The sequence below is a fragment of the Martes martes genome (assembly GCF_963455335.1).
Source record: "Martes martes genome assembly, chromosome: 9".
NCBI lineage: Eukaryota > Metazoa > Chordata > Mammalia > Carnivora > Mustelidae > Martes > Martes martes.
In genome coordinates, this window is record NC_137896.1 from 22,617,845 (window position 1) to 22,641,613 (window position 23,769).

Sequence of the window (23,769 nt, forward strand, 5' to 3'; positions counted from 1 at the left end):
CCTGAAAGGCATCTCAGGGGATGAGAGGAATGAGTGGGTTGCTTTGCCCCCTTCGATCCCAACCCCAGAATAGATTCTGTGCTTTTATCTGGTTTAAATATAAGGATTCTGAGGAAGACAGAAATTAATGTTCTGTGGTATATCCTAGTGTGTAATTCGATAGGAGGAGTTGTTTTAATCTTCTGCTTCTAGCAGTAGCACAGACTAGATGGTCTGAAATAACTTTCCAGTGTAATACACCTAGAACCGCTGGATAAACAATCTTAAATGAATGCTAAGCTCATAAGAATGGGCTGTTGAACGGAAAAATAAGAATTCCCAATGGGCATCGGAGGGAGAGATAGCAGGAATCCTAATTCCTGATGTATAAGTTGTCTGGAGAGGTTTGTCCATGTCTGGACCCTGAGCCTTGGGTTCTAACAGCCTGTCAAAGATGGGAGCCACAACCAAGACCCTTGCGTGAAGCGTGACCCTCCCCAGGAAGGGCTCTGCTCTTAGTGAAAGGTGGACCAGAGGAAATCTACCTGCTGGGAAAGGAGCCTGTTAGGGAAGTGGTCTGTTTCAGCTTCTGCTCCAACTGGGAGAAATAGAAAACAATGTCTTCCCCAAGAAATGTATGATCTTACAGCTCTAAAGGGCAGAAATCCTAAATAGGTTCTACTGGACTATATCAAGGTGTTGGCAAGATTGCATTCCTTCTAGAGACTCTTGGGGAGAATTGTTCCCTTGCCTTTTCAAGTTCCTGGGGGCTGCCTGTGTATCTTGGCTCATGGTTTCTTCCTCCATCTTCAGAGCCAGCAGCATAGCAATTTCAAATCTTTCTCCCACTGTTCTGTCTCCCCCTTCCACTCATAAGGACATTTGTGGTTACATTGGGTTACCTGGATAAACTAGAATAATCTCGTGATTTTTTTTTTTTTACATTTTGTATTTTTATTTAACTGTTTAGCAGTTAGTGTTTTCCATAATGAACAACTTAAAGAGAAGCTTTGGTGGAGAATGGAATGTTAATCTCACGATTCTTAACCACAGCTGCAAAGTCCCCATTGCCCTGTCAGTAGCGTATCCACAGTGGGTCAGGGGTTTCAAAGGTGGACATTTTTGGTGGTGGGGGCACTCTATTCTGCCTGCCACAGAATGTAAATTGCTGTAGCAGCTTTGGAGAACAATTTGGCAATATTTAGGAGAAGGGAAGATTTTCATTGTCAATGCCTAATAATTATACTTCTAGATATGATCCCAGGCAAATTCTTACATATGTGTACAAGGAAAAAGAAGAATTGCTTATTCTAGGGCACCTGGGTGATTCAGTTGATTAACCGACTGCCTTTGGCTCAGGTCATGATCCTGAAGTCCCAGGATTGAGTCCCACATGGGCTCCCTGCTCAGCAGGGAGTCTGCTTCTCCCTCTGACCCTCCCCCTTCTCATGCTCTCTCTTTCTCTCTCTCTCAAATGAAAAAAAAAAATAATTGCTCATTCTAGCATTATTTGTAACAAAAAAATGTTTTTAAAGATTTTATTTGAGGCACCTGGGTGGCTTAGTGTGTTAAGCCTCTGTCTTCGGCTGGGGTCGTGGTCTCAGGGTCTTGGGATTGAGCCCTGCATTGGGCTCTCTGCTTGGCAGTGAGCCTGTTTCCCCCTACTCTCTGTGTGCCTCTCTGCCTACTTGTGGTCGCTCTCTCTCTCTCTCTCTCTGTGTCAAATAAATAAATAAAATCTTTAAAAAAATAAAAATAAGGATTTTATTTATTTATTTGAGAGAGAGAGAGATACACAGAGAGAGAGCATGAGCAGGGGGGAGGGGCAGAGGGAGAAGCAGACTCTCCCCTGAGCAGGGAGCCAGATACGGGACTCAATCCCAGGATTCTGGGGTCATGACCCAAGCCAAAGGCAGATGCTTAACCGACTGAGCCACCCAGGCACCGCATAACAACAATTTTTTTAGAAATGACCTCAAGTGGGGTGCCTGGGTGGCTCAGTGGGTTAAAGCCTCTGCCTTCGGCTTAGGTCACGATCTCAGGGTCCTGGGATTGAGCCCCGTATCGGGCTCTCTGCTCAGTGGGGAGCCTGCTTCCTCCTCTCTGCGTGCCTCTCTGTCTACTTGTGATCTCTCTCTATATAAAATAAATAAATAAAATCTTAAAAAAAAAATGACTTCAAGTGTTAATGCTCCTAAATAGGAGAGAGAGTGAGGCATACAACAGATACTACAGTTCAGTTGAACAAAGTACAGCAGCATGTATCAACAAGAATAAATCTACCCTCCCAAAAAAGAATAAATCTCCCAACATAAATCTGTGGGGTTTTTTGTTTTTGTTTTTATGTTTTTATTTTTTTTTAAAGATTTTATTTATTTATTTGACAGAGATACAACGAGAGAGGGAACACAAGCAGAGGGAGTGGGAGAGGGCGAAGCAGGCTCCCCGCTGAACAAGGAGCCCGACATGGGGCTCCATCGCAGGATCCTGGGGTCATAACCCAAGCCAAAGGTAGACAATGACTGAGCCCCCCAGGTGCCCCTGTGTTTTTTTTTTTAATTTTATTTATTTGACAGAGAGAGAGGAGAGTTACAAGCAGGGGGAGCGGCAGGCAGATGGAAGAGGGAGGGGGAGAAGCAGGCTCCCTGCTCAGCAGGGAGCCCGACATGGGGCTGAATTCCAGGACCCTGGGGTCATGACCTGAGCCGAAGGCAGGTGCTTAACCATCTGAGCCACCCAGGTGTCCCCAGTTTGTGTGTGTGTGTTTTAAGACTTTATTTGTCAGAGAGCGACAGCACAAGGAGGGAGAGCTGCGGGCCAAGGGAGAAGCAGGCTCCCCACTGAGCAAGGAGCCTGATGCAGGGCTCGATCCAAGCACCCTGGGATCATGACCTGACCTGAAGATAGATGCTTGGTAGAAGCCACCCAGGCGTCCCTCCCAACATAAATTTGGATGAAGTCATGCATGGAGCTAGAGAGTATAATGCTAAGTGAAACCATTAAGAGAAGGACAAATGCCATGTAATTTCACTCATATGTGGAATTTAAGGAACAAAACAAAGGAGCAAAGGGAAACAGACTCTTAAGTATAGGGGTGGGGGGGATGGGTGAAACAGGTGAAGGGGATTAAGGAGTGCACTTGTCGTGATGAGCACCAGGTAATGTAGGGGATTGTTGAATCACTATATTATATACCTGAAACTAATAGAATGTTGTATGTTAACTAGCTGGAATTAAAATAAAAACTTACAGGGGCGCCTGGGTGGCTCAGTGGGTTAAGCCTCTGCCTTTGGCTCAGGTCATGATCTCAGGGTCCTGGGATCGAGCCCCACGTCTGGCTCTCTGCTCAGCAGAGAGCCTGCTTCCCCTTCTCTCTCTGCCTACTTGTGATCTCTCTCTCTCTCTGTCAAATAAATAAAATTAAAATAAAAACTTACAAAGATTAAATTAGGGTGAAGTAACCAAATTGGATGATTCCCAGTTTGTGGAAGTTGGCACCAACAGGGACTTTCCCTTTTCTTTTCCTAAAAATCGTCCAAAACCAAAGGGCACAACAACAACCCAGCTTCTGATTTTGGTGAAATCAGGAGAACACTACAACTGCAAACCAGCAGGAAGCCTGGAGGAGCTCTCCAGAGCCTCATGGTTGAAATTGTGTGTGTGAGGAAGGGGTGAGGACGTCACTCCGTGGAGCTCGGGGTCAGCGGTGTCTGTGTCTCAGAGGGGAAGGGCACACCTGAAGGGTTAAAGCCTGAATTGCTCACTGAAAGCTAATACTGGATAAATCTAAAAACCTCTTTAAATGTAGTGCTGAACCTCCCAAGAAAATATGTGGTTTTAGAGGGAAAAAAAAGGAGGAACTGTTTTAAAATCTTGCAGCCAGGATTTTGTTCTTATCCATGTTTGGGGAGGTCCACAGATCAGGAGGCGATTGCCTTTGAAAGATAATCTGTTGTTTCTGTTCTCAGGAGGGACAGGGCCACTCGGGCAAGTCCAAAGGAAAACACAAGGGCTGGGCGCCTGGGTGGCTCAGTGGGTTAAAGTCTCTGCCTTCGGCTCAGTTCATGATCTCAGGGTCCTGAGATTGAGTCCCACATCGGGCTCTCTGCTCAGCAGGGAGCCTGCTTCCTCCTCTCTCTCTGCCTGCCTCTCTCTGCCTACTTGTGATCTCTGTCAAATAAATAAAATCTTAAAAAAAAAAAAAAGAAAAAGAAAAAGAAAACGCAAGGGCCAGAGCCTCTGTTGTGGTTTCTGCAGGAAAAGCAAGGCAAGGCAGAGTGAGCAGGCGTGAATAATTCCAAGTGTGAATAATTCCAGCAGGCTTTTGGGTACAGGGGCTGTCTCGCTGTCTCTAACTGTCTGGTGCCTGGCTCTGGGGTGATGAGGGCAGAGGAACTTACTTCCTGGAGTAGGAGAGCCTGATGGGGGAGACGGTTCAGAGCATGGGCTCTGGACTGGTTGGTTTCCATATGAAAGGTGCCCTGGGCAGTGAGCTGTCATACACAAGGTGAACTAGCACAGGTGAAGATGCTCAACATGGCTCGTCATCAGAGAAATGCAAATTAAACCACAGTGAGCAACCACTTTGCATATACTAGAATGGTTAAAATTAAAAAGATTGACAATACCAAGTATTGCTAAGGATGTGGAGCAACTGGAATGCTCATACACAGCAGACAGCAGTGTAAAAAACACTAAAAATGGGCGCCTGGGTGGCTCAGTCAGTTGGTCATCTGCCAACAGCCCGGGTCGTGATCTTGGGGTCTTGGTATCGAGTCCCGCATCAGGCTCCTTGCTCGGCGGGGCGCCTGCTTCTCCCTCTCCCTCTGCCTGCTGCTCCCCTGCTTATGCTCTCTGTCAAATGAATAAATAAAACCTTAAAAAAATACTAAAAATATATTGCTGCATATAAATTATACTTCAGTAATTTATGTTATGTATTTATTAAATTATGTAGTTATCAAGACAGAAAAGTAAGTTTAATATGTAAAGTTAAAAAAACATGCAAAATGGTTCCATATATTGCTTAGGGGTATGTGCACATGTGGTTAAAAGTATTTTCACTTTTTTTGTGTGTGTGAGTCCTAAACCCCGAAGTGTCCTGGCTACTTCAGGGATGAAAAGGGAATTAAGTCAGATAAGGAGATTCCATTTGTTGGTAGTGTTTTCTTTATTAAGCTGGGCACACTTGTGCTCACTGATTTATTCTTTTATATTAAAATATCTTTAGCATTATAAAAAATAAAAGTGAATAATACAGGAAGTTATGATTTGAATATTAAAGCCCTATACATTTTTCTACATATCTTCTGTTTCATTATATTTTTCATTGTACCTATTTATATGTCTTAATATTTCATAATTAATTTAAAAGTCGTCTTGTCCAGCCTCTCTGTTAATTCCTCATGGTGGGAGATCTCTCCTTGGTAACCTGCTGCTTACACTTAATCTGAGATTTCGTCCAGCAAGGGTAACCCTGGGTTATGACCATGACACTTTTCTCAGCCCCACCCTATTCTGTCCCCCTAGGCTACCAACCTGGCTCCTGCAGACCCCAATGGCAAGGCAGACCCTTACGTGGTGGTGAGTGCTGGACGGGAGCGGCAGGACACCAAGGAACGCTACATCCCCAAGCAGCTGAATCCCATCTTTGGAGAGTGAGGCTGGGCCCTGGGCTTGGGAATGGGAGCACCTTTACCATCTGACCCCGTGGCCCCAGGGCTCCCACTCAGGCAGCTGCTGTGGTGATGGTGAGGGAATGGATAGAGGCTGATGAGACCCCAGGAGCCCCTGCCCCCACAAGACCATCTCCTAGGTCATGGAGGTGTCTTCAGCTGTTCTCCCTCCTGGCCAGGGTCCTGGAGCTCAGCGTTTCTCTCCCTGCTGAGCCAGAGCTGACTGTGGCTGTGTTTGACCATGACCTCGTGGGTTCTGACGACCTCATCGGGGAGACCCACATTGACCTGGAAAACCGATTCTATAGCCACCACAGGGCCAACTGTGGCCTGGCCTCCCAGTATGACGTGTGAGTCCTACAGACCCTCAGGAGCCTTTCTGAGTCTGACCAAAGACATTCAAATTTACATTCCCATTGGTGTCCAGATCCTTTGATTTCATTGAAGGGGACCCCATGACCAAGACCTTATAGTGTAGTGGGTCAAGGCCTGGGCTTAGGATTTGGGATCTTATAACTATTAAGTCACTTGATCTCTCTGAGCCTCTGTTTCCTCAGCTGCAAAGTGGAGGTAATATCAGTATCCCCTCCATTGGAGCATGTGGCATACATCTTTGATTTTCATGGGTACCATTAGCAAGGACTAATCTGTCTTGCATTAGAGTTATAAACCTGGATCCCCTGTCTTCAGGGGTCCCCATCCCTGTTCCTGTGCCCAACTATGTCCATATGCTGACCCCAACGGAGGCATTTTTCCCTCTCTGCCCACAGAGACGGGCACAATGCCTGGCGTGATGCATTCCGGCCTTCGCAGATCCTGGCGGGGCTCTGCCAACGCTGTGGCCTCCCCAGCCCTGAATACCGAGCCGGGGCTGTCAAGGTGGGCAGCAAAGTCTTTCTGACACCGCCTGAGACCCTGCCTTCAGGTACCAGACCCTCTCTGATGGACAACCCCGAGGGAACAAGATGGTTAACAAGGTACAGGGGGCCCCTGGGGCCCACTCTAGTGTGTGCCCAAAAGAGCCTGCCTCCTTCTGCAAGCAGAGGAAGTGAGTTTGGCTGAGTAAGGATGAGGTTCTTGGATGGCAGGGAGCAAATGGTCTTTGTGGGGGAGCATGATCTTCAAAGAGCCCTCAGGATGCCCTTTCCCCATGACCTTTACCTGGGCATGACCTCAGAGGCCTAGCTAATCAAGCTTCCAGAACATTGGGTGGCCCATAGAGGGTCCCATATGACAAAATATGGCTGCAGAATTGAGCTCATGCCTCATAACTGGCGGTGGTCTGTCCCTAAACAAGAGTCTTCATAAAGCCATGGCCCCTCCCATCCCACCGGCCCTCCACTGCCGGTGTTTCACTGGCAGAAGTGGTTGGAGAAGCATCTTCCCACTTTCTGAGCCTTGTGGACTTGCCCTCCCAGCCCATGGGCTTTGTCCCAAATAGCAGCTGCCTCAGCTTTGCACCTCTGCTGAGGACTGGGGGAGGAAGGCAGCAGCGTTGGGAACTGCGCAGAACCCAAGCTTGCGCACCTCTTGTTGCAGGTAGAGGGGGCCCCAAGGTGGCAAGTGAGGTCCCCGAGGAGGCACAGGCATTGCTGGTGCTGCGGCGCTGGCAAGAGATGCCGGAGCTTGGGATCCAGCTGGTGCCTGAGCACGTAGAAACTCGGCCCCTCTACCATCCCCGCAGCCCAGGGCTGCTGCAGGTGAGGGAGGGTTTAGAACCCCAGAACTCCCACCTGCTCCTGGACCTTGGGCCTTCCCCAAGACCGTTACCTGGGCATGACCCAGACACTTCTGATTTGACTCCTGATCCTGGTCCCCAGCATTCCCACTCCAGTCTTAGACCCCTATCCGGGACTCCATACCTCCACCCCTGACTTTGTTCCTGCAGGATCCCCACCCCTGGGCCACCAAGGCTAAGAGCTGGCACTCCCAATCTGACCTCAACCCCAGGTCCCTAGGATCTGGACCTTGGAAACACCAGATCTGACTTTTGATCTCAACCCTCCACCCCAGGGCCTGATCCTTAACCCAACCTCTGCACTGGAAGCCCCTCTTTTGGACTCTACCTTCATCCTTACCTCCACCCCCCACCCCCCACCCCACCCAGGGATCTACGGGACTGTGCCCTCTTGACCCCAGCTCTTCTCTCCTTTGGCTGTTGCTGGAGGAGGGGTCCTCAGTGGGACCCTTCAGCCTGGTCCTGTGTTCCCAGGGATCCCTTCACATGTGGATTGATATCTTTCCCCGAGATGTGCCTGCCCCACCCGCAGTTGACATCAAGCCTCGACAGCCAATCAGGTGAGCGCCCCGACCCCTCCTCCCCTGGGCAGGTGCATCGGGGACTGCCCGCTGCAGACTGCCAGTGAAACAGGCAGAGGCTGCTGACCCAGGCTTTTCTGCTTGGTGAGCCATTATACTGCCTTCCTTCTCATAAGCCATTTTGAGTAGGGAGCTGTCACTTGCGACCAAAAGAGTTTAAATGCCAATAAACCCTTTCCCGAGTTGAGCTCGTCAGAGTGGAGTTTGGTGTAGGGAGTATGTGCTTCAGATGTTGTCCACAATCTGTCGCTTTCTACCTGTGGGCTCTGCTTTCGTTGCTGTCACTCTCAGGGAGGTTTCTGCAGTCTGGGGGCAAGGTGGCTGCTTAACAGTGCCAGGCTTACATCTTGCCAACTCAACTCCTTGAGCAGAAAAATAAACGTGTCTTTACCAGGCTGAGCAAAAGTCTCAGGGCTGACTCTCCTCGATCAGCTTGCTTCAAATGCGGGTCCCTTAACCAATCCCTTAACCAACCCGCGTGGTTGGGGGGTTGGCCTCCGCCACCTCTGGAGCCTGGGAGAGGTGGGTCTTCCCCACTAGAATCACACAGACTGACAGTGTGGGGGGTGAGGGTGGGGGGATATCCAGAAAAGCCCTGGCAGCCAAGGACAGGGCTACTTGGGGTAGTACAGGAAAGCTGGAGCCCCTCCTTCTACCCCTCAGGGGCTGCACGCCCTCATCCCCGCTGTCTCTCTCCTCCTCCCACTTGTGTCTGTAGACTGGCTCTCTCTCCTCTGCACCCTAGAACTGCAGCTTGCGTGTCAGTCTGCTGCTGATGCCTCCAGCTCTGTATCTGAGGTTATAGTCAACCTTGTCATGGCCATGGCCAAGGTCCTTCCTGCTTCCTGCAGCCCCTCTCAGGAACCCCTCAAGAGTCTTAAAACTCTCTTCCAATACATTCCCCAGCTATGAGCTCAGAGTCATCATCTGGAACACAGAAGATGTAGTTTTGGATGATGTGAACCCGCTCACTGGAGAGCTGTCCAGTGACATCTACGTGAAAAGGTGAGCCTGCGGGCACCCAGGCCGATGGCTGCGGACTAAGCGGAGATTGCAGTCAGGGGCTGGGGGCTTGGGCCTTGGGCTCAGCCAGAGCCCTGTCCCCTAGGCCCACGAGGGGTGCGGGGAGCTGGGGAAGGGGCTGGCCTTGTGGTGGGGTGGGGAGGCAAGCTGGGGGAGAGCAGGTCTCTGGGTCGGGTCTCAGTGCCGGGGTCCAGCCCTCCACCTGCCTCTCTTCCCTGCCTGTAGCTGGGTGAAGGGGCTGGAGCACGACAAGCAGGAGACAGATGTTCACTTCAACTCCCTGACTGGGGAGGGGAATTTCAACTGGCGCTTCGTATTCCGCTTCGACTACCTGCCCACGGAGCGGGAGGTGAGCGTCCGGCGCCGGCCTGGACCCTTCGCCCTGGAAGAAGCCGAGTTCCGGCAGCCGGCGGTGCTGGTCCTGCAGGTCTGGGACTATGACCGCATCTCCGCCAATGACTTCCTTGGTACGGCTTCGCCTTCCTCCTGCCTCACCCCCCGGGCCCCAATTTCTGCCCTAGTTGCCCCTGCTCCCCGTCCCTTGGTTCCCTACCCTAACCCAGCCCTGGATCCTGGGTTTCAGACCTAGGTCACTATTCTTGGCTTTCTGGCCTCCTTACTGAACTTAGCCCAGAGCACAGACCTCTATTCCCACCTGATAATGTCTCCAATCCAAGGACACTTTGGACTCCAACGCCATGGTCCCTGCTTTGGCAGTCCGGTTCCATCCTTGGCTTTGTTTAGCCGGGCTCTGACAAGCTGCTGGCCCGCAAGCCGTGCTGTGTGGCCCACTGCTGTGGCCTGAGCGTCACCCAGGAGCTTCCAAGCCCCAAGGCACAGTCCTGCTGTGTGTGTGTGTGGGGGGGGGGCGTTGCTAGACAGACCCTGCTCTCTTGCCTAACCCCAGAGCTCTGGACTTACAGGATCCCTGGAGCTGCAGCTGCCAGACATGGTGCGGGGGGCCCGGGGCCCCGAGCTCTGCTCCGTGAGGCTGGCCCGCGATGGGGCTGGGCCGAGGTGCAACCTCTTCCGCTGCCGCCGCCTGCGGGGCTGGTGGCCTGTGGTGAAGCTGCGGGAGCCGGAGGATGAGGAACGGGAGCAGCGGGAGGCTCCAGCCGGCAAGAAGAGGCGGAGGAAGAAGAGGAAGGGCCGGCCGGAGGATTTAGCGTTCACGGACCCTGGAGGCCACGTCTACGTGCTCATGGTGGGTGAGGCAGACTCCTGACCCCGGCGCCCACGGTTGACTGCAGACTGCGGGTGGCAGGGGCGGGCCTAAGCCCACCTCCAAGCCTCGCCTCTGTTCCCCCTTTCTTTAGGGAAAGGTGGAGGCAGAGTTTGAGCTGCTGACCGTGGAGGAGGCGGAGAAGCGGCCGGTGGGGAAGGGGAGGAAGGAGCCGGAGCCCTTGGACAAGCCCAAGTGAGGGGGAGGCGGAGCTCGAGTGGGGCGGGAGGGGGGGCAGGGGCTTTCTCAGCATTCTGACATCCCCTTTTCCCCGGCCCCACAGCCGCCCGAAAACTTCCTTCAACTGGTTTGTGAACCCGCTTAAGACTTTCGTCTTCTTCATTTGGCGCCGGTACTGGCGCATCCTGGTACTGCTGCTGCTGCTGGCCCTGGTCACCGTCTTCCTCCTCCTGGTCTTCTACACCATGCCCGGCCAGATCAGCCAGGTCATCTTCCGCCCCCTCCACCAGCCCTGACCCTAACTGACCCTGCATACTCGTCCTGGAACTCTAGCCCCTTAAATCCTCCTGGGGAGTCCTTCTCACCGACAGGAGCTGTTGGGAGTTCACTGCTTTCCTTGAATAAACTTGACTGTGCTTCCCCTCTGATGCCTGAACTTAGGGTGTACATAATACAAGGACAGAAAACAGAGCTGTCCCTGGGTGACAGGTGCTGGGGAGTCACCCAGGGGTGTGAGGCTTCTCAGGGGAAGAATGGGACCTGGCAGGAAGTTCAAGGCCAAGAGTTCTGGCCACCGAGCTATCATGCCCTCTGAGTGGCCCATCTGTTGCTCCTGCTCAGGACAATGACTAGATCCCTTTCACTTAACCTGCTTATGGCTTCCACCATTCTGTGACAGTTAAGCACTTACCTACTTCTGATATGCTGAGAGTAAGCATATCAGCACACTTTTGGTTGCAAATAATAGAAATCGCAACCCAAACTCGCTGAAGCAAAAAGGCATTTTGGGGAGCTGGCCCAGTTGCAATTCCCAGGGCTTAGCTGGCAGCCTGTCCCAGGGGTCAGAAGATGTCACTAGGACCGGTTCTCTGCCTGTGGGGTCAGCTGTCCTCTGGGGGCTAGGTCATTTGTAGAGGGTTCCCCCCGCCCAGAATTGCAGGATGGTGGCACCAACCTCAGGTCTCCCCACATTCACGTCCTAGTTTTTCTAGTTCTGACAGAGCCCGGAGCTGGCAATGTCGCACTGGGGGTGGGGGGCATACGGATTGAGACCTCCCTGGAGCTTAGGGTGGGAGATCAAACCTCCTCCCCAACACAGAAGCTGAGAACGTAGTCAGGGAGGTTCCTAGAGGAAACTCGGGATACTATTAACAAGTAGAAATGGTTTCCAGCTGACCGAAAAAACAAGGCTTGATACAGTGCGAAATGTGATCTGTAACTTGCAGAGGAGACCTGGCCAAGGTCACACAGCTCGTGAGGGATCCCATCAGAGCTAGATCTCACGTCTTTCTGCCTCTAGACATTTTGCTCTCATCGTCCTACCCTGCTTCCTGTCCTCTCTGCTTCCTTCCCTATGAATGTCTTACCCAGACCCTCCCTGAGAAACGATCGGGTGAACTGACCGGCGCTAACGCCCCTGCTTCCCTGGGCTGCTGTGCAGTGGGCTCCTGGCCCTGGCTCTGCACACGTACTGTGGGCTGTGATGGGGAGCCCTGGAGAGCTCCAGAGCTGGGGATCTGACGCCAGCCCTCCTCCAGAACGGCCACTGCTACCATGCCTCCGTTTTCTAGTGCTGCTTCTACCTTGGAGAGTGCACACAACCTGCCTGGATCTCGCTCAGTAGACTGAGCCCAGGGTGGCAGGGAGAGGCCCTGGTTTCAGCTATCACGGAAGAGGTGGCAAGCCCCAGCCTGCACCCAAGGCCCTAGTACCACTGGGATCAGCCTGTCATGAGCCTGCGGGCCGTGGTGGCTCCAGGAAGCTCCTACTAGAAAGGTCCATCTCTACCCTGGAGCTGAGCCCAAAAGGCCCAAGGACCACCGCAGAGGAGGGATGGAGGACAGGGCTGTGGGATGAACATTCATCTGGTGTGACTAAAGCCCCATGAGCCAGGGGATGTCCACGTGGGGCTCCCAGAGGGCACCTGGCCTGATCTGTCAGTCCTGACTGCCTTCAGGAAGTGGCTGTGATGAGGGGTTGTTTCTAGGCTCCAACCAGACAAGAACCACATGGAGACCAGCAAGTACTATCACAACCAACAAATTTATGAACCTGCACTGAGACCAACGCCGAGTGGGGGTGGGGTGGGCGAGGCTGGGAATGACCACAGGGCCAAAGGGAAACAGGAGAACAGAACAACAGAGGGGGAAGGAGACAACTATGTTGTCTTCCCGAGGTCAATTTTCTTCTGGATGGCTCGAGCTGAGTGGTAGATGAGTGAATCGATGAGTCCAGCCACTGGGGAGAGACACAAGGGCTGGCGCTGGCCCCACTGGGCCCTTGACTGGACCCCAGAGCCTTGTCACCTGACTGGGTAGGCCAGCATCTCCCCTTGGCTATTGAGGTAGTCCTCCTCCCCCAAGTAAAACTCCATCAGGGAACCCAGGCTTCACATCCCCTGCCACGCCCCAGCCCCAGACAGACGCCCTTGAGCTTCTAACCTGTGAACATGCCCCCGATGATGGCGCACACGCCTGTCAGGAAGTGCGTGAAGGACCTGGTGGAGGGATGGCAGGGGGTCAGCAGGCACCCCTCCACCCCGCAGTCCCAGGCCCCTCCCTTCTGCCACCCTCACCTGTGCTTCTCTGTCAGCTTTACCATCATGGGTGACAGCTCATACAGCACAAAGACTCCGGGAAGCCCCTGGTCACCCATCAGCCCGTTGGCGACCTTCTCATGTCGAGTCACAGAAAACTGATTTGTCCTCAGCACCTGGGACAGGAAGAGAGTCTGGGCCGGGGCCAAGTCTGTGACCTGGCTCCCAAACCCTCTTAGCCCTAGGCCTGCTCCTGCCCTTGTCCGTGGCACCTGGACTGTGTGGGAGAGAAAACAAGGCCCCAGGTTGCTAATGACCACCGCAAGACCCGGGGGCCACCCAGACACACTCTCAGCCTCACCACCCCGCCTTCCCCTGGGTCACCAGCTCTCTACAGTTTACCGATCCCAACTACATGGGGTGGATTCTCTCAGCGGGGGTTCACGGGATGGGAGACAACTCGCCAAGGCTGCACCATGAGTTCCTGGCAAGGCCAGGCCTGACTTCCTGTCTGCCGAGATGCTGCTCCATAGGCCACAGCAGAAAGGGGAGGAGGGCCCCCAGGAAGGGTTAGCCCCCAGCCCAGGGCAGACCACAGGGACGGTGAGCACCAGAGGAATGGCTGGAGGCAGTGAGGGCAAGTAGAAAGTTAAAGTGCTTTCAAGTCTGACAGCCTGGGCCCTGCACTTTGGCTGTGAGGGTATATTACTCCCCCACCCCCAGCTTGTCATCCATCATCTGGGGATAAGAGCAGCACCCCACTTCCCAGGTCGACAGGACTCAAGTGCTTGGCACCAAGAGGGACTCTTGACAGCTGAGCTCCTACAGACTCACCTCCCCATCTACCTTCATGTACACTGTGGGTACCACCTTCACGAAGTACTGGAACATCATGGATGCTGCAGGGGGAAGAGAGCACTGGGCATGGGTGCCGGGCAGGGCTCTGGCAGCCAAGGGCTACCTCCCAGGCTGGTACCTTGGGGTGCGGTGACATTGGTGCGGTCCAGGGGGTTCACAATGCCCGGGTAGTCCTCCCCGAATGACAGATGCCGGATGTAGTGGGTCATGTTGATCTGAAAGCAACAGCAGCACCTGAGCCTTGGCACTCAAGGCCCCACCAGGCCTCACCCCATCAACGGTTCCGCAGGACAGCAGCAGACAGGGATGCTGGGTCTGGGGAGGGGACGTGTGGAGATGGGGGAGGGAGGGAGACGCCCTGCCTGGGAGAATGTGACCAACACAGGCACCCCTACACCCCACTGGGGAACTCCTTCCTCAGAGAGTCCATGGCCTCTGGGCCTCCAGTTTGAGGTTCTGGTGGCATTCCACCACAAAGCCAGTAAAGGCTGGGCATGGACAGGTGTGGCAGGTGCCTGTTCTGCCTGGAAGTCTCAAGCCAGGGGAGCCTAGCCTGGGGGGCTGGGGGGGCAGACTTCCCAGCTGTGACACCTGTCCTGCTCTAGTCTGTATCAACCTCAACCATTAGAAGGGTCTTTAAAAACATGCCAATCTGATTACATCATCACCCCGGTTAAAGGACCAATAACCTCCACCTCCCGCAGGAGGAAGACCAGACCTCTGCTTGGCCTGAGGCTTGTGCAGTCTGGTCTGTGCCAACCTCTCCAGCCTCCTCCTCCACACCCACCTCTGCGGGTTCTGAGAAGTTCTCCACTCCCTCCTGACTTTGCCAGAGGATCCCTCTGCCCAGGACGCTCTTGTCCAGCCCTGCCCATCTCTGACCTGTGCAGACCTCAGTTCTCTGCCCTCAGACTGATCGCCTGCCAGAATATGTTATATTTTTCTCTACTCCCCCAACGCAGGGCATCCCTGCAGAGACAAGAAGGCAGCAGCCATCTCCATGCCCATCTGCCCCGCATGGCTTCCGGTGGTACGTACGTTGTCAAGGCCGAAGCTCTGCAAGTCATGGACTAGGAGAGAAGGGAGAAGGTGTCACCAGGCGGGGCAGCACTGGCCTCCTGGCTCCCTCAGCGTCCTTGCTCAGGCCTCCACACCCCTCTTGGGAGTGTGACTGCCTAGCTCCTCTGACCCTCCAACCCCCCGCCTGGCCCTGCTGGAGGGCCGCCCGTCAGGCCCCCCTTGGGCCTGTGTGCGAGTCCAGGCCCTCCTCGGACCTTAAGAACACAGACCCCATTTCCCCCCGACACATACAGGGAGCCGTCTATGGCCGTCTCCCAGGTTTCCACTCCCACCAAGTCCCTGCTTGCACCTCTGGAGACAAGCCCCGCTGACTCTGGTCTCTCACTAAGTACAGCTGAGGGCCAATCGCCGAGCCCCAAGGTGAGGTGGGCCCTGAGAAGGCTGTCCAAGCACTTTCCCCGACCCCTGGGCCCCCACCCTCAGAGCCCCCAAAGGAAACACTATGGGTACCCTGTATTGTCTATTCCAGAACCAATGCTTCCTGCCCTCTGGCCCTGATCTCTCCTACTTCAAGGAACCCTACCTGAAAAGTAAGACCCCCATCCCAGGCCCATCCAAACCTCCTCCCATCCTGAGAGGGTAGGCTGCCCCAGAAGCGGGGGCTTGGCCTCCCTGAGGGGCAGGGCCACTTACTCTCCACAGCATGGACTGCAGCACGGGGGAGGGCAGGAGAGAGACGGGAGGAAGAGAAAAGAGATTGAGAGCTTCACAACGAAAACTACGGAGCAAGACACATGGTAGAAAAGAAGGCTGGAATATTCTGGCTCAGTAGCAGGGTCTGGACCCTGCTAACAAGGCTCCTCCTGGTCTCATCCCCAGGGGAACTCTTCCCTGGCCAGGGAGGAATGCAAGGGCTCTTGGGGGCAGAAGTATGGTGGCCTAGGAAGAATAAAAGATTTAGAGCCCAATAAGCCACTTTCCTAGCTGTGTGACCTAGGGCAAGCAACCTGCCCTCTCTGGGGCTCAGTGATCTCTACAAAGGGCTGTCCAGAGGACCAGGTAGGATCTAAGATGGAAAAGCACTAGGTAAATTTCATAATCATCCCCCCACAAAGCAACAAAGATGTCAGAAACTAGCTCCCAGACCTTCCATTCAGCCAGACCTCTGGTCTCAGGCAACTGTAGCCTTGTGTTTTGAACACCCTCCCGGGAGACAGAGAACCTCTGCTCTGGGCTCCCTGACTCGGGCTGCAGCCCACGTGGAGCAGCAGAGCGGACCTCCCACTGCGTGCCTCCAGAGCCCGGGCCAGCAGCGCGACCCTGACCCCTGACCGTCTCCCAGCGTCCCTGTGAGACCACCCTTCCCCTGACCCCCTCCAGAAGAGGGGGCTCCGGACCCACCTCCCACCCCTGCCCAGCTTTCAGCCTCACCCCTGCACACCGCGTTCCAGACCAGCTGCGCTGCCTCCAGCAGGCCCGTTCCTCCTGCTCACCGCAGTCCCTAGGCACTCAGGACCGCCAGCTCATCTCTCACCCCCCAACACCTGTCACACTGCAGCTCCGTACACCCCCCAATACAATCCCAACTCCCAACCCTCCCAGGGGGCCCCATTACTCATCAGGGAAACCCCTACATCTTCAGCCTCTATGCATTCAATTCATTGTCTCGCTCCAACCGCAGCCTGGCTCTCTCTTGACAGTCCTTTCCCTGCAGCCCCCTCAGGGGTGATGATTTCTTCCCCATGCTTAGCCTCCTCTGTAGCCCAAAGTGAGGCCTTGCTTCTTAATGCCATTCCAGATCATGGTCCCTCAAGCTGCCCTAAAAATCCCCAGCTTTGCAGCTTGTGGCAAAGTATACTGACTCTCCCTACTCGTCTTAGTCCCTTCGAGATCCACACAGAAGCGCAGGCTGGCCCTTGGCGCCTCTCAACGGCTCTCGGCTCTCGTGTCTGGCCACCACTCTCCTCCACAACCTCGTCACCCTTCCCAATGATCTCCTGATCACCAGCTGTCATCCTACCTGTCCCAAATTGGTCAGCCTTTCCTCCTGTCGCCATGTTTGGGCTTTCTACACGTCTAAGGCACTCGGTTCTGTCTTCATTTTCCCTCTCGAGGACGTCACCCTGGCGACAGTCCCTCCCACCCCGGAGCATGACTGGCCGGCTCTGCGACCGTTCCCACCACGAATCACCCACTGCTGCCTCGCACAGCTTGTCCACCATCCCCTCGAGTCTAGCCCTTGCCCTCCGGCCCACCCTCTTCCTTTTGAGCAAACTCCACAGAAGAGTGGTCCTTACTCACCGGCTCCAACCCCTCTCCCTTTCCTTCCTGAGCCACACAGTGGGTGCTCCCTATCACGCCACGAAAACTGCAGCCAATGTCACAGCGACCACTGCCAGGTCTTACAGCCAGTGGGCAACTCTCACTCGACGTGCAGGGACATCAGGTCTGGGTTTGGAAACGCCTCCTTCCCCAGGCTTTCAGGACACCCCCTCTCCGCTGGTCTTCCCATCTGACCAACACTCCTTACCGGTCCAGCGGCTGCTTCCTCCCAACGCCTGTGTCCTCTGACCAGGAGGTGCCGCACTTCGTCTTTGGAGCTCTCCTCATCGCCACCTACCCTCACCTCCACAGTGACCTCATCCTGTTCCATTGTTTTACAGACCTGAGAACTGCCACCTAAGTATCTCGGGCCGGACCTCTCCCCTGACCTCCAGATTCAGCCAGCTGCTTACTTGCATCTGGACTGTCTAAAAGGACACCCAGAGCCCACCAGTCTGAATACATCAGTCACTGAATTCCTGCTTTATTTGTCCAGCCATCTAAACACGTTCTTCTGAATCTTCCCCTCTCCCTAAACAACTTCATCCTTCTCACTCCTCAGGCACAAAACTTCGGAGTCATCTTTGACCCCGTCCCTTCCCGTGCCCATCAGCCACGCCTCTCGGCATCACCCTCCAACATCAGCCAGCCTGGCTTGTCCCTCCCCCACTCTGGCCCGGCCCCCATCATCCTGTGCCCGGATGGATCACAGCCATGGCCTCCTACTGGCCTCCCTGGTTCTGTCCTGCCCCCAGTCTTGTCCACAGAGCAGAGTGCTGCCTACCTCTGCCAAGCCAAGTCACAGCATGCAGCACCTCCTCAGAGCCCAACGATGCCTCTGTGTCTCACGGAGAGTAAGGGCCCTTGTCCCTGTGGTGCCCTCCCAAACCCTGCAGGCTGTGGCCCCGTTACCGGGCTCACCTTACCCCTAGCCACACTGCCCTGCTCGCTGCATGCCAGTCCCCCGCTTTCTTACTGCGCCTCCAACTCGCCAAGCCCGTTCTCAGCTCAGAGATTTGCATTTGCTCTTCTCTCTGGTTCAGACACCTCTGCCTGGACACCCTATGGCTAGCTCCTTCACCTTCTTCAGGTCTTTACTCAAATGCCACCCCATCAGTCCTTCCCTGCCCGCCCGACACACAATGGCACACACGCACCATCTTGCCAGAGCCCCTCGCCTCCATCCTCTTGATCCTGCCTTTCTTGGGCTCACAGTACTCAACAGTTTCGTTTGTGGTCTGTTTCTTTACCACACGCTGAGGACAAGGACTGTGTTCTGTTCAGAGCTGCGCTGTGAGCACCCAGACTAGAAGGGGGCACGCGGTGACTACCGCGTACTTAGTGTGTGCATGGAGGAACCCGGGAAGGAACAGAAATCCCACTTATTCATCCCTGTGAACAACCTGTGGCGGGGGGGTCTAGTATCTGCAGCCCCATTTTAGAGAAGAGATTGAATGGGGCTCCCTAGTCCCCAAATCTGAACTAACTTGGGAGGGGCTGATCCTGTGTTAGAACCCTGCCCTGCTGACCCCAAAGCCTCCCACACGGCACACCTGATCCTGGGAACTACTGTGAGACAAGTGCCCCCCACAGCCGGGCCCTGGGCCTCGGCCTTCACCTACACAAGCACCCTAGGAGAGAAGGACCAGCCTCTCCATTTTATAAAGTAGGAAACAAACTCAAAAAGGTGAAGGGAACTTCCTCCAAGTTTCGCATAGCCAGTAAGGTCTGAAACCGAACTCTGAACCCAGGCAGTCTGGCTCCCAGCCTGTGCTCTGAACTGCATACCAAACTGCTGCCCTGTGATGAGGGTTCCCCTGGGCCGAGGACACACAGCATCAGGCAGGTGCAGGGGCACTCGAACCCACCGGGGCATCCGGGGTCTAAACCCCCCGGCAGATGCAGGCTCACTTACCGTGCACATGGGACTGCTGGAAGCTCTTCCCAGGAGCAAAGTGGAAGTTTCCGGCCACCTGTAGGGGATATTCCCACGCATTCTCCAGCTGTCCCCTCCCTTCCTCTGGTCTCCTGGGGGCCTGAGAGGGCCCTCAGTTCACCGTGGAGCGGGGCCAACCCACAGCTCAGCTGGCCCTTTCCCACCTCAGTCCCTCCCGCACCTTGTTGACTTCTAAGAAGCCATACACTTGGCAGCCTTCGTTCTTCTGCTCCTGCATCTTCTGGCTGAAGCCCTCTCGCCGGCACTGCTCGATAGTGTCTGGGTTCTTGAAGGCCCAGCCCCGACGCCGATAGGCCTCCCGCACATCTTCACAGGTGTTGCAGCACCTGCGGGCAGGGGGGGAGGGGTGGGGCGCATGGTGAGAGCCGCACAGGGGCACAGGCCAGGAGCCGGGACCTCAGGAGACAGAGCAGTGCTGTCCACGGACGAAGCCTCTGCCAGCCTCGCCCCCGGCCACCAAATGTTCTCAAACCACGTTCGCTCAGAGGCAGCAGGACTGTTAAAAATGCATATTCCCATTCTGTTGGGGATGCTGAAATGTTTTAGGACAGAGAGCAGTGACAGCTGCCCAACATTTGAATGTAGTTAATGCCACTGAATCCAACACGTAAAAATGGTTAAAATGCTAAGTTTTAAAAGTCATACATATTTTACCACAATGGGGAAAAAATATTACATACACACTCCCAGGCCCTACCCTAGACCCGCTGAATCAGCTTCTCGGGGGCCAGGGCCTGAGGAACAGAACAGCAGTGGCCACATATCACAGGCCTCATTACCTGGACTGGGCCCTCAATCCCAGCTCTTTACATACAGTATACCCTAATCCCAATGTGACTGTTCTGGGAGATGTGTTCTCATCACCCCCCTTCCCCAGAGAGGTTATGTGGCTCTGCCCGAGGACACAAGGGTGGAACCCAGGCGGCTGGACTCTGAACTGGAGCATGGAAAATTTCAGCCTCCACCCCACTCTGGCCCCACGCAGGGCCTGGCCACAGAGCCCTGGTCACTTGCACCAGGAGCAGTGACTGAGGCACACATCCCATCCCCACTCAACTCCCGGTCCGTCTTCCCCCACCTGCTGTGGAGCCCGCCACAGATGGAGGATGGCTGACTCACGGTGCCTCGTGGGAGCCCCCCACCCCGGCCCCCAGGGTCCAGCTCACTTGATGTCTTCTGTCTCAGCACCATAGCAGCTCTCACAGCGATCAGGGTCCAGGGAGTCAGGGTCAAACACCTTTACCTCAACTTTCCCGAGCTCTAAGGGGAGGACAGAGGCAGGGGCATCAGCTGGGAGTAGACAGAATGAAAACTGCACCCCTGACCCCCGCACAGGCCCTTTGGTCTGTGGCCTGGGCATAATAAAAGCTACAATAATAGCTAATACTGGGGTGCCTGGGTGGCTCATTTGGTTAAGCATCTGCCTTTGGCTCAGGTCATGATCGCCATCAGGCTCCCTGCTCAGCGGGGAGTGTGCTTGTCTCTCTCCCTCTGCCCCTCCCCCTCTCTTGCAGTCTCTCAAATAAATAAATAAAATCTTTAAAAAAAACGGCCAATATTTATATGGTGCACACCATGTGTTAGGCACTAAGCACTTCGGCACATGTATTATTTCTCGAAATAAAAGTACGAGTAATGAAACAGTAACAGCAAATACTAAGTGTTAGCTGACTACAGGTCACTGTGCACAGAATGTCTTTCACTGCACACGGATCCGAGGAAGGTTGGGATGATTATTACCCACATCGTACTTGCAAAGACGCGCAGACTCAGAGATGAGAAATGGCTCTGCCCAGTGTGACACAGTAAGTGGCAGATTTCAGCCCTAGTTTTCAGGCGTGTGCCTTTAACCACCTCACCTTGGTGCCACACCTCAGACCTCTCTCTCCGTGCCCAACTCCCTGCCTCGAACTACCTCCTCCTAACCGCAGACTGCAATATTCAATGCCGCGACCTCCTGCCTTCCCAAGTCGTATTTTGTCCTCCCATCTCAGCCTCATTCCCACACGCACACCTAGACCCTGTTATTTCCCATGACCGCAAACCTTCCACAATTCAATTTCGAGTATCCCAATCTCTGACTCCTTATCCTTACTTTCCCAGCTCACTACCTCTGGTACCCAGAAACCACCAATCCTTTGACAACACTGACACCATCACCCCCTCACGCCCTTGCTTCCCTCCTTATTTAAATTCCATGGTCCAAATGCGGAATGGACTATCTTCAATAAATGCTGCTGGGAAAACTGGATGTTTATATGCAAAAAATGAAACTGGACCCCTATCTTACACAACTCACAAAAATTAACTCGAAATGATTAAAGACTTAAATGTAAGACTGATACTGTAAAACTTCTGAAAGAAAATAAGGAAAGAGCTCCCTGACATTGGTCTTGGTAATTATTTTTTGGTTATGACACCAAACGTATAGGCAACAAAAGCAAAAATAAACAAGTGGGACGACACCACAATAAAAAGCTTCTGCACTGCAAAAGAAACGATTAACAAAACGATGGAATACAAGAAAATACTCACAAATGATATATCTGATAAGGGGTTACTATCCAAAATACATAAGGAACTCATACAACTCAACAGCAAAACAAATGAACATCAAAGGATCTAATTAAAAATGGACAAAGGACCTGAACACACATTTTTCAAAAGAACACATACAAATGGCCAACAGGTAAATGGAAAAGAGCTCAACAGCATTAATCATCAGGGAAATGCAAGTCAAAACCGTAAGAGATCACCTCACACCTGTTAGAATGGCTGTCATCATTCATAAATACAAACAAACAGGACACCTGGGTGGCTCAGTTGGTTGGGCGAGTGCCTTTGGCTTGGAGTTGTGATCCTGGAGTCCTGGGATCTAGTCCCACGGGGGCTCCCTGCTCAGCAGGGTGTCTGATTCTCCCTATGACCCTCCCCCCTCTCATGCTCTCTTTCATTCTCTCTCAAATAAATAAAATCTTTAAAAAACAAACAAACAAACAAACAAACAAGAAATAACTAGTATTGGGGCACGCGACTGACTCAGTATAAAATGCAACTCTCGGTCCTGGGGTTGTGAATTTGATCCCCACATTAGGAGTGGAGCCTACTTTAAAAAAAAAAAAAAAAGCGGGGCGCCTGGGTGGCTCAGTGGGTTAAGCCTCTGCCTTCGGCTCAGGTCATGATCCCAGGGTCCTGGGATTGAGCCCCACATTGGGCTCTCTGCTCGGCAGGGAGCCTGCTTCCCCCTCTCTCTCTGCCTACTTGTGCTCTTTCTCTCTCTGTCAAATAAATAAATAAAATCTTAAAAAAAAAACCTCTTTAAAAAAAAAGCAACAACAAAAAACAAGAAATAACTAGTATTGACAAAGATGTGGGAAAAAGGGAATGCTAGTGCACTGTTGGTGGGAATGTATATTGGTGCAGCCACTATGGAAAACATAGTTCCTTGAAAAATTAAAAAGAGAACTACCATATGTTCTAGCAATCCCACTGCTGGGTATATATCCAAAAAAAACCCAAAATCATATCTCGTATCAGTATCTGCAGTCCCATGTTCTTTGCAGCATTACTTACAACAGCCAAGACATGGAAACAATCTAAGTGTTCAACAGATGAACGGATAAAGAAAATGTGGTGCATATATACATAATGGAGTATCATTCAGCCACTAAAAAGAAGGAAATCCTTTATTTGCAACAACATGGATAAAGATTGAGGACATTATGCTAAGTAAAATAAGTCAGACAGAGAAAGACAACTTCATGATCTCATTTACATGTAGAATCTAAAAAAGCCTGTTTCATAAAAACAGACACTAGAGTGGTGGTTGCCAGGGGCTGGGAGGTGGGGGAAACAGGGAGATGTTGATCAGGGGGCACAAACTCCCAATTATAAGATGAGTAAGTTGTGGGATCTAATGTATAGGATAGACTGTAGTTAACAACACCACACTGTATACTTGAAAGTTGCTGAGAGAGTAGATCTTCAATACTGGTTCTTACCACACACACAAAACGTAACCATGTAAAGTGATGGATATGCTAGCTAACCATACTGTGGTAATCATTTCATAACACCTGTGTAACCCAATCATCACACGATACACCTTAAGTTTACAAAATGTTATTTTTTCTTTTTTTTTTTTAAGTGGGCTCCATGCCTAGCATGGAGCCCAATGTGGAGCCTGAACCCATGACCCTGAGATAAAGGCCTGAGCTGAGATCAAGAGTTGGACGCTCAATTGATGGAGCCACCCAGGTGCCCCCATGATGTTATACTTCAATTATACCTTTTTTAAAAAAGATTTTATTTATTTGACAGAGAGAAAGGGAACACAAGCAGGGGGAGTGGGAGAGGGAGAAGCAGGCTTCCCGCCAAGCAGGGAGCCTGAGTGGGGCTTGATCCCAGGACCCCGGGATCATGACCTGAGCTGAAGGCAGATGCTTAATGACTGAGCCACCCAGGTGCCCCATGACCTTACTTTCAATTTCCATGAAGAACAGAGAAGCAACAGAGCCCACTTGATCTCCCCACCAAATCCACCAGGCCACTTGCATTCTCTGTCAGCCCCTACCCTGCTTTCTCTGCTCTCTCTTATGACAAAACACCTGAAAGTGTTTCTTTTTTTTTTTTTTTTTAAATCTTATTTATTTATTTGACAGAGAAAGAGAGAGATCAC

General features: G+C 52.8%; 2 protein-coding genes across 3 annotated transcripts in view; one reads left to right on the forward strand and one right to left on the reverse strand.

Annotated features, from left to right (window-relative positions):
• Positions 1-10,825, forward strand: part of LOC308349428 (fer-1-like protein 4) — a gene marked incomplete at its 5' end in the record, with an annotated part of 33,535 nt that extends 22,710 nt beyond the window's left edge. The window contains 10 exons of the mRNA XM_080814119.1: positions 5,509-5,636; positions 5,834-6,004; positions 6,425-6,579; positions 7,194-7,354; positions 7,867-7,952; positions 8,880-8,978; positions 9,222-9,463; positions 9,920-10,200; positions 10,313-10,413; positions 10,502-10,825. Of these exons, the coding sequence (XP_080670245.1) occupies positions 5,509-5,636; positions 5,834-6,004; positions 6,425-6,579; positions 7,194-7,354; positions 7,867-7,952; positions 8,880-8,978; positions 9,222-9,463; positions 9,920-10,200; positions 10,313-10,413; positions 10,502-10,694 (1,617 nt within the window). The 3' untranslated portion in view covers positions 10,695-10,825. The remainder of the gene's footprint in view (positions 1-5,508; positions 5,637-5,833; positions 6,005-6,424; positions 6,580-7,193; positions 7,355-7,866; positions 7,953-8,879; positions 8,979-9,221; positions 9,464-9,919; positions 10,201-10,312; positions 10,414-10,501) is intronic.
• Positions 10,826-12,422: 1,597 nt separating this feature from the next.
• The window catches only part of ERGIC3 (ERGIC and golgi 3), a 14,231-nt gene continuing 2,884 nt past the window's right edge, over positions 12,423-23,769 (reverse strand). Inside the window, exons 5-13 of one of the 2 annotated variants that reach the window (XM_080813282.1) lie at positions 20,258-20,351; positions 19,252-19,417; positions 19,050-19,107; positions 14,831-14,862; positions 13,911-14,007; positions 13,769-13,833; positions 12,997-13,110; positions 12,840-12,895; positions 12,423-12,636 (exon numbers count right to left, since the gene is read on the reverse strand). In XM_080813282.1, coding sequence (XP_080669408.1) covers positions 12,576-12,636; positions 12,840-12,895; positions 12,997-13,110; positions 13,769-13,833; positions 13,911-14,007; positions 14,831-14,862; positions 19,050-19,107; positions 19,252-19,417; positions 20,258-20,351 — 743 coding nt within the window. In that variant the 3' untranslated portion in view covers positions 12,423-12,575. Of the gene's footprint in view, positions 12,637-12,839; positions 12,896-12,973; positions 13,111-13,768; positions 13,834-13,910; positions 14,008-14,830; positions 14,863-19,049; positions 19,108-19,251; positions 19,418-20,257; positions 20,352-23,769 lie in introns of both variants that reach the window. The other variant, XM_080813281.1, reaches the window with a different exon arrangement.